At 42.7% G+C, this 9,961-nt stretch overlaps 1 protein-coding gene across 1 annotated transcript; it reads left to right on the top strand.

Moving 5' to 3' along the window:
- The first annotated feature begins 261 nt into the window (after positions 1-261).
- LOC125449094 (gastrula zinc finger protein XlCGF26.1-like) lies at positions 262-9,856 on the top strand. Its single transcript, XM_048524714.2, has 2 exons — positions 262-412; positions 5,812-9,856. The coding sequence occupies exon 2, from the start codon at positions 5,920-5,922 to the stop codon at positions 7,597-7,599; it is 1,680 nt and encodes a 559-aa protein (XP_048380671.2). The 5' UTR covers positions 262-412; positions 5,812-5,919; the 3' UTR covers positions 7,600-9,856.
- Positions 9,857-9,961: the final 105 nt, after the last annotated feature.

Consider the following 9,961-nt stretch of genomic DNA (forward strand, 5'->3'; position numbering starts at 1 on the left):
ATTGCCCAAGGGGAGGGTGCAGTGGTAATGTCGCTGACCTTGGACGGGGAAGCCCAGATACTAGTCCTGCCTGCGCCACAGGTTTGGCATCTATGACCAGGCTCAATAGAAACAACGGGTGAAATGGACACAAGTCAGGTTCCTGGGGGCGGTCCACACTATCGTACCGCCCTTCATTGTCTCCGATTGGTTGGAGGACCACGCGTTCCAGCTCGGACCTCCAGCCACGTCTACTTCCTTGTTGCCCGGAACTGACGTCTAACAGCCCAGGACGCCTTGTCACCCCGAGCGGGTCGGAGTTATTGCTGCTGAGTGTGCGAAAGGAATGGAACCGGCGCCTGGGCGGGAAGGTCACCAGGCCCGAGTGACAAGATTCCTCTCCTGCCTCCGGGGGACGAGACTGTGAGACATGGTAGGAATGTAAACCGTGGGAGGAGCGGGCCCGGGGAATTTATAACCTCTTTGTCGGGGTGGGGGCAAGGCCTGAGGCCGCGGAGTCACTGGCCGCCATGTTGGTGAGGCGCCATCTTGGTAAGGGAAAGGCGTATCTCACTGAAGCCTGGATGGGAGGGTGGGGAGAACCAACGAGGGGCTGTGTTCAGGAGGGAACCCAAGGAGGTGGGAGGGGTGCATTCACGAAAACCCACAGGCAACACCAAACCCCGAATCAAACTCGTTGCTTTGACTCGTAGTCTACAGACAGGAACCGGTGAACTGAATCCAGAGGGAGTAAGAAAGTTTGGTATCGAGGAAGAACTTGGGGAGACAGGTTTGGGTTTCAGTCCAAAGAGGAAGGGAGGGAGGGACTGTGGAATGGGATTTACGGATTTGGGGAACAGGAGAGAAAAGTAATATTCCTTAGAATCTGGAACAGACTTCAGAATTTCTGCCCAGAATCGACTGTGATGATGTTTGCAAACTCCTTTTGCAGAATATTTGAAAAGGTGGCTTTGGAAATATTAAACACAAAGCAAATTTCTTGTCAAGATCTAGTTGTCTCATGATCAACCAATCAATCAATCATGAACTGTGTACATTTGGCTTCTGCATGTGGAAGGAGAAATGTTTGTTCTGGCTGTGGCAAATGATTTCAAACATTGGTGTGAGTGACAAGATCCCAGAAATATACACGCACACACTCACACCTGAGTGATTGTGTTCCAGTGAGCAGACTGGAAAGAGCATCACACAGTCACACGTTCTGAGTGCATTCCAGTAAATTTCCTGTGGAAAGAATTTGCAACAGTCAATCAGATTGGGGAAAGTAAAAATTACACCATTTGCAGCGGGGAAATACTGTGCTCAATCTGTGTGCAGTCAAGGCTTCAACTGCTTGCCATCTTTGTATCTCTCAGGATGGGCATTGCCATGGACAGACTGTGTAAATGTGAGGACTGTGGTGAAGGATTCAGTTGTCCATCACAGCTTGAAATCCATCACCGATTTCACATTGGGGGAGAAGCCATTCACCTGCTCTGTGTGTGGGAAAGGATTTACTCAGACAACCAAATTCCATTCACACCAATGAATTCATACAAGGAGAGACTATTCACCTAGTGAGAATGTGGGAAGAGATTTACACAAACTACCTGCCTCATATTACACCAGCAGATTGTCCATGAGAATGGGCTGTTCAGCTACACTTATTATGCAAAGAGGTTAATGTTTTCATTTAACCTGAATATACACCTGCGAGTTCATATTGGGGAGAAACCATTCACCAGCTCTGTGTGTGGGCAGGGGTTCACTCAGTCATCCAATTTGCTGAGACACCAGTGAGTTCACACTGGGGAGAAGTGTTTCAGCTGTACTTCCTGTAGGAAAGGTTTCCAGCAGCCATCCACCCCCATTGCACCTCAGTAAATTCACACATTGGACAAACCTTTCACTTGATTTGTGTGTGGAAAGGGATTCACTATCAACTGCACTCGAGTCTTACCTACCACGGAGGAGAAGCCATTCAGGTGTACTTCCTGTGGGAAGAGTTTTGAGTGTTCATCCTCTCTCCTTGCTCACCAATGAGTTCACACCAGAGAGGGTCCATTCATTTGCTCCATGTATGGGAAGGAATTCACTCACTCATTCAACCTAGTGATGCTTAAGTGAGTTCATAAGTGAACCTCAAAAACCAGTATACTGAAGCAGTTTAAGGGGAGAACTCACCACTGTCTTGTCCAGGCTGGATATCGTTGGCTCAGCCAGCGATTTCAGTGTCCTCTGAAAGAAGAAGATTCTGCTGTTATTGATCATTTCCAAGATTGACAATCTAACAATATTACATTTGTTTCTCCTGATGTTAACACTCTTATAACTGGCTGGAGTTTGGCACTGTGGAATTGTGGCTGATTTTGGGACTGCAGCGTCCCTTTTTAAAAGCACCAATTTCGATCTTGAATTCAAAAATAGTATTCGAAGGGAGAAGCACATGCCCTGTAGAAGGGAAACACAAAAGTCATCAATTTACAAAAGAAACTTGACAAAGGAGATTGTCAAAAAAGTTTTGTCCAACAAATCTCCAGGCTCAACTGCTCCTTTCATGCCATGTATTGCACAGATTGACAGCATCATATCTGATATGATCAGGATGAAGAATGAAGTGAAATTGGCAGTGTTGGAACCCCCACTTAGTTTGGCATATTCTTCTCCATTTGCTTGGCCTTGGCATTCCCTGATGATACAAAGGAGTTTCACCATAAGCCAAGTCAAGCAATGAGATCTGTAATCAATCTAGAAAGCAAAGACCAAAATAAAACCCATCTTTTGATGAGAGAATTTCCCTGCCCTGTACTGATGTTGCATTTGTCGCTGGCACAGACTGGTCTGCAGAGGCTCATGGCCTGCATGCCCTCGGTTGTTTGTTTACTCTCCTTGACTATAAAGTGTGCTTTATATATATATATAATGTAATTTATGTTTTAAAGTTTGGATTTTGAACGAACGACACATGCTTTGGTCTGTTAATATTTGGGGTTTAATAAGCAACGCAGCATAGCTGGTGTCATAATTTTGAACCTGTGTCCCAGAGTCCTGGTGACTGGGATCTTCTTGGAGTAATAATATGAGCTTATTTGTTTTTTTTTTATGATGGGAGAGAACCAACGAGCTTGCTTTTGGTTTTAGAAGAGTTTTTTTTTTAAGATCAGGGTGGAAATCCCTATCATTTGGAAAGCTTTGGGTTGTAGCAGTTCACACAACAGCTGGCTGAGGTCAGATGTCAGAACAGTTTCTCCAAATTGAAGGAGTTAATTCAAAACATTTGGAAAGTAGAATCATTTAGGGTTAGGATTTCAGTTGGAAAACTTCTGCCAAGATGTGCTTGAAAGTGTCAAGACCAGGTATTGAAAGAAACAGTTAAATCAAATCAATGTGAGATTTAAAATGGAACACTCTCTGGTATTTGAATATTGTAAAGTATTGGTGTTGGAAAGGGATCGGATTGTGTTTTGCTATGTATTTTGAAATGCTTAAAATTTGTTAGATGCAAGTAGAGTCAGAGAATCCCTACAATGTGGAAGCAGGCTGTTTGGCCATTCGTGTCCACATGATCCTCCAAAGAGCGTCCCACACAGATCCACCTCTCGACCCTATAACTCTGCCATTCTCCTGATTTATCCACTTAACTCATACATCCCTGGACATTATTGGGTATATAGCATGGTAAATCCACCTAACCAGCACATCTTGGACTGTGGGAGGACACTGGAGCACCCAAACGAAACCCACTCAGATACCAGGAGAATATACAAACTCCACACAGGCAGTCACCGAAGGGTGAGGGTGTAATTGAACCTTTGTCATGGCACTGTGGGGCTGTAGTGCTAAGTGCTGGGCTGCCATGCCGTGGAATTAGGCTGGTCTGTTTTGTTTAATCTTCATTTATTTTATGAAATGAACTTCTAGTTCATTATTTAGACAAAATTTGAAGTATTGTATCCCTATTTATAACTAGTAAGCCATCACATTCAAGAAATAACAGTGAGTCATAACTGGGGACTTTGCAGATTTTAAATACACACAATTTTAAAGGAATCTGTGTTTCACTTTTTTTGAAAGCATGAGATACTTAGGGTCTGACAGACATCGATTGTGTTGTGAAATTTGTTGCATTGCATTGAAGATGACTTTGAATATTGACCAGAGTTTTGGAAGATAACACCTTTTGAAGTATTTAACTAGGGATAAACTGAGAGAGTTAGCTAATAAATTGAAGGTAGAAAATCAGAGCAAGGTCTTACAAGCAAGAATGCTTCAAGTGATTATTCAATAATTAGTATTGGAAGAAAGGGAACTTTAAATTGAGATGTCATTCCTAAAAGTAGCCAAGATAGAGGTGAAATTGAAAAGGGAGAAATTAAGTTAAAAGGAAAACAAGGAGGTGGATAATGAGGAGCGGAAGCAATACAGACAGATGGAAAAGGAGATGAAATAAGAAAAAAAAACTCCAGTCAGGGAAATGAGACAACATGAAGTGGCCTTAGAAAATGGTCATTTAACTGGGCAAAATTAAACTGAGGTTTTTGATCCAATGTAGGGTTTTGTTTAATAAGAATCTATACTAATTGTCTAAACTTACTGAGGATGCAGTTGTATTTTACCTCATGAGAGCAGGTAGCTGGATAGAGGAATAAATGCAAAATAGTTAACTCTTATTTCTGAGTCATGTGCAAACTTGGAAACACAACATACACTTGCATTATCCAAGTCTATTTTTAAATGATTTGTAGTGTGAAAACTGATCCGTGACATCTCATAGTGCAGATTGCCACTGAAAAAGGATACTGCTACCCCAACTCTGTCTTCTAATACTTAGTTAGTCCTCTGTCCATGTTAATACAGTGTCACAAAATGCTTGTTATACAGTAGCCTTGTGTGTAGAAACTTATTCAGTGTCGTCCAGCAAGACCACTAGGGTGGCAAGTGTGAAGAATGTACTCTGAGTGGGGTCTTCAATGTTCACCACCTATGGTATCTCAGCAGCACCACCATGGAGTAAAGGCAGACCTAGCCATTGGGATACAAAATTGGCTTTTAGGTGACAGAGTGTGGTGCTGGAGGGTTGCCTTTTGGACAGGAGGCCTGTGACCAATGGTGTGTCACAAGTATCAATGCAATCCACTACTTTCTGTGAATTGTAAGATTGATTTGGATGTGAATATAGGAGGTATGGTTACTAAATTTGCAGATGATGACAAAATTGGTGGTGTAGTTGTCAGCGAAGAAGTTTATCTCAGAATGAAACCTTGATCAGCTGAGCACATAGGCTGAGGAGTGGCTGAGAGAGTTTAATTTAGATAAGTGTGGTGCTGCAGTTTGTTAGGGCTAATCAGGGCAGGACTTAGACACTTAATAGTGTCTGAGAGATATACAGCATGGAAACAGATCCTTCAGTCCAACTCATCCATGTTGACTAGATATCCTTTGTAAATCTAGGCCCATGTCCCTTTTCACCCTTCCTATTCATGTACCCATCCAGATGCCTTTTTAATGTCCTGTCAAAATTCTGGACAAGTTGCAGAGTATGCAATCCCTTGATTACTTCCGTATGTCTCCCTCTTTTCTCTGTCACTCTGCTCCATGTAGGTCCCATAGTCCTGTGTAAGCCCAGACCAGGATGCAGTTCCCTTCCTTGTTTGATATTAGTTTTAGCCCCAGTTGAATTTCTGTGGCAATCCAGCAGCTTTCCTTGTCGCTTTTCCCAAGAGCTGGCCCAGCAAGTTACCAGATTCACTCGGTACAATTTTACAACCTGCCTTTATGTTTTTGTGGCTTCTTGCTCATTCCTTTCTTCTGTTTTTAAAATTAATTTCACAGGGTAAGCAAAGAGGATGGTATGCAGTCATGAAACTGAAATCAAAAATCACGTCATGATCTGATGGAGTCACTCAATTTATCACAACCAGTTACCAACAACTTTTAACCATGGAAGGAGAAAGCACATTTTGCAGTGGGGAGAACAGATACACATGTTCTGTGTGTAGAAAAGGTTTCAGCCAATTAGCTAGCCTCAAGAAGCACAAATGCAGTAACACTGGGGAGAAATTATTGAAATCTGGCAACTGTGAGAAAGGATTTAGTCATTACTCTGGGCTGAAAATTCACAAAGGTATTCACACTGGGGAGAGGCTGTTCACCTGCTCCCTGTGTGGAAAAGGATTCACTCAGCTATCCACACTACGCACACATGAGCAACTTCATACCGAGGAGAGACCTTTTAAATGTCCCCACTGTGGGAAGTGCTTTAAAAGTTCCAGTAACTTGATGTCCCATCAGCGTGTTCACACTGAAGAGAGACGGTTCAGATGCTCTGACTGTGGGGCTGGCTTCAAGTGGTCATCTCAACTGACAGTGCACCAACGCATTCACACTGGGGAGAAGCCATTCTCCTGCTCCGAATGTGGAACTCGATTCACTCAATCGTCCCACCTCAAGGCACACCAGCAGGTTCACACTGAGAAGAGACCTTTTAAATGTACAGAATGTGGGAATTCCTTTAAAAGTTCCAGTGAGCTGATGTCACATCAACGCGTTCACACTGAGGAAAGGTGGTTCAGATGTTCTGATTGTGGGGCTGGCTTCAAGTGGTCATCCCAACTCACTGTGCACCAACGCATTCATACTGGGGAGAAACCATTCACCTGCTCTGAATGTGGGATTGGATTTACTCGGTCACATGACCTCAAGGCACACCAGCAGACTCACACTGAGGAGAGACCTTTCAAATGCCCAAACTGCAGGAAGTGCTTTAAAAGTTCCAGCCGACTGCAGTCCCATCAACGTGTGCACACCGAGGAGAGACCTTTTAAATGTTCAGATTGTGGGAAGTGCTTTAAAAGTTCCACACAACTGATGCTCCATCAACGTATTCACACTGATGAGAGACCATTCAGGTGCTCTTATTGTGGGACTGGGTTTAGGCGATCATCTCAACTCACTAGACACCGGCGTCTCCACACTGGGGAGAGGCCATTTATCTGCTCTGAATGTGGGCAGGGATGCATTGACCCTTCCCACCTCAAGGCACACCAGAGAGTTCACACTGAGGAGAGACCATTTAAATGTCCAGAGTGTGGGAAGTGTTATAAAAGTTCTGGGGAGCTGAAGTCACACCGACGTGTTCACACTGATAATAGACCATATAGCTGTGCTCTCTGTGGGTCCAGGTTCATATGGTCATCACAACTCCGTGCACACCAACGCACTCACACCGGAGAGAGACCTTTCACCTGCTCCCAGTGTGGGAAGGGATTCACTCGGAAAATTCACCTCAAGACACACCAGCGTGTTCACACAGGGGAGAGACCTTTTAAATGCCCAGACTGTGGGAAGTGCTTTAAAAGTTCTTGGGACCTGATACGCCATCAACGTGTTCACTCTGATCAGAGGCCTTTTGAATGCCAAAACTGTGGGAAGTGCTTTAAACGTTCTGGGGACCTGTTTCGCCATCAGCGGGTTCACTCTGAGCGATCTTTTAAATGCCCAGCCTGTGGTAAGCGCTTGAAGAGCTCTGTGGAACTGATGTACCATCAACATATTCACACCGATGAGAGACTGTCGGGTGCTCTCAGTGTGGGACGGGATTTAGGTGATCATCTCAACTGACTTTTTATACCAGTGAGTTCACCCTGGGTATAGACCATGCATCTGCTCTGATTGTAGGAAAGGATTTACTCAGAAATTCCACCACACAGCACACCTGTGGAGACAGCAGTGTGTTCATGAGATTTCAGGAGCTGTATTTTTCTGCAATTTTTCAGCGTCTGGATGTAATTTATAGCCCTGCTTTGCTATAGCTCTATGGGAAAGACAAATATATGGACTTTGTTGAATGCAGTCAACTTTGTTAAATGCAGGTGGTAACAATGGGTGACTTCTATTTCAATGCAGAGTGGGTGAATCTAATCATTACAAATGTTATGATGAATTATTTTTTCTTTTTTGTAATGTTACGGGCCAGAATGGACTGAAAACATTCCAGCTGAGAAAAGAATCCATTGACCGTTACACTCTGTTTCCATCACTCAGTCAATTTTGTATCGATGTTACTCCTGCCCCTTTTATTCCATGAACTTTATTTACAAGTCTCTTGTGTGACACTGTATCAAACAGCATTTGGATGCAAAACTATCACCATCACTTTTGCCCCAGAATTTCCAGTCCTTGGCTCACAACGCTCTTTCTGGATCTTTGAGAATTGAATCTCTCAGCAGCAATTACCACAGCTGAAATGAGCTGATTGTAACTCGGTGGCTGAGTTAGTTTCATTAACGAATTGATTCAAATCACTTCTTTTATTTTGGTAAATGTGCTACTGAGGAAAACATTGGGTCTGTTCAATACATCCCTCCTCTCTGATCCTGCACAAACATTCTGTTTATTATATAACCTTTCCATTCCAAATAAATTAGTCAAGACCGCAGAGGACTCACTGCAAAGCCATCTTATCAGATCTCACATTGTCTCTGACAGAAACTGCGGCATGGAATTTAAAACAGGTAGATGGAGTTTGAAGTATGACCTAGTCTTTTAACATAATCACTGAGTCATGATTAATTCTTCAATTTAATGAACTGAGACTGACAACTTAATCATGTGTTTCTGGTGACAAATTCACACATTTGATTCATTGCAGGATGCCTTCCTGAGTTAAATATCTGTCTTCACCTTGTTAATTTACTTCAGCAGATATAAATGTAAGTAGTTTGAAAAGGGTGAATTTCTACTTAAGTTTACTAACCAGGCTCACTCACAGGTGTCTGTCTAAAACTCTTCCTTTAAATGCTCCTCCAAGGTCTCAGTGTCTTTAGTAGTAGCCAGATTACCAAATCAAATTTACTTTAAAAGTTCATAGGCAAAGATACAAACATTTCTGGGAGAACCTGTGTTAAAAACTGTATCTTTTTGTTTTTCTTTATTTTGGATTGTGGAACAAAATGGGGAAAAATGCTTTAGGCCAACGACTGTGAAAATAGTTGTTGCTCTTTCTAAAAACAACTTACTGGCATGCATTGTGAGTTGTGATAACAGTTTTTTTTATTCAAGCGGTGGGGAAGAGATCTGAGAGGTCATGGCACTGGGTATATGTGCAGATTGCTGATTTGTTCTTGCAATCTGGACAACTTGAAGTCAGAAGTCATCAGTTTAGCCACAGTTCTCTGATGCACCTAAGGAAGTGAATGCTGTGGTTCTGAACAATACAGAGAGAAACCTTGAAACTGCATAACGGACAATGTCTCCTCGCTTGCCCACTGTCTTCAGTGAAGTGACCAAAGTCAGAAAGATGGCTAGATATTATCTCCCACCAGGTGTTGTGAAATGTTGCCTCTATTAATAACCAAAGGAGTTTACAATTAATGTGTCAACCACATTGTTTCTTCTGTGAAAAATTGGAAAAAATGTGTAAAACTGGAGATCAGAGAACAGAAGCTGTTGGAAGGCAAAAAGGTCGCCTCCTGAACTCGTATTGATATTTGAACTGCACTTCTTCAGTATCGTTTTCTCCATCCTGAACATTCAAGTTTGTTTGTCTGTGTGTATGTGCGGCGTAGGAATAAGGTTTAACAAGTGGGAGGGGTTCGGAGTTTGGACTATGAGTTACATGTTGGTAATTCGTATGTTTGTTTGCCAATAGCTAGAAATGGTTTATTTGTAATAAACAGCAGTTCTTGTGGAGTATGGAAACCTGCTCAGTGTCTTTTTTAATTTCTGTTAAGCTGGGTCTATCAGACAGGTGAATTGGGGACTTTTGAGAACTCTGAATGAAACTTTATATTTGGTGATCACCCAAGGAGTAGTGGGGCTCGAATATCAGACACTTTGCAAAGTGTGTCATGACGACCTGTCAACTTATCAGTCTTATCCATACTTCCATTTTAGAATGAACATCAACAACTGATTGGTATATTTCAGTGAACTGGATCCAAGGTATGTTAATCCAATTCTCATTCAGTGATGTGTTGTTTCC

The sequence above is a fragment of the Stegostoma tigrinum genome, chromosome 43, assembly GCF_030684315.1.
Source record: "Stegostoma tigrinum isolate sSteTig4 chromosome 43, sSteTig4.hap1, whole genome shotgun sequence".
NCBI classification, from domain to species: Eukaryota; Metazoa; Chordata; class Chondrichthyes; order Orectolobiformes; family Stegostomatidae; genus Stegostoma; species Stegostoma tigrinum.

What these genes read in the sequence shown, in the direction of transcription:
- LOC125449094 (XM_048524714.2), top strand. Translation starts at nt 5,920, where the DNA reads ATGGAAGGAGAAAGCACATTTTGCAGTGGGGAGAACAGATACACATGT.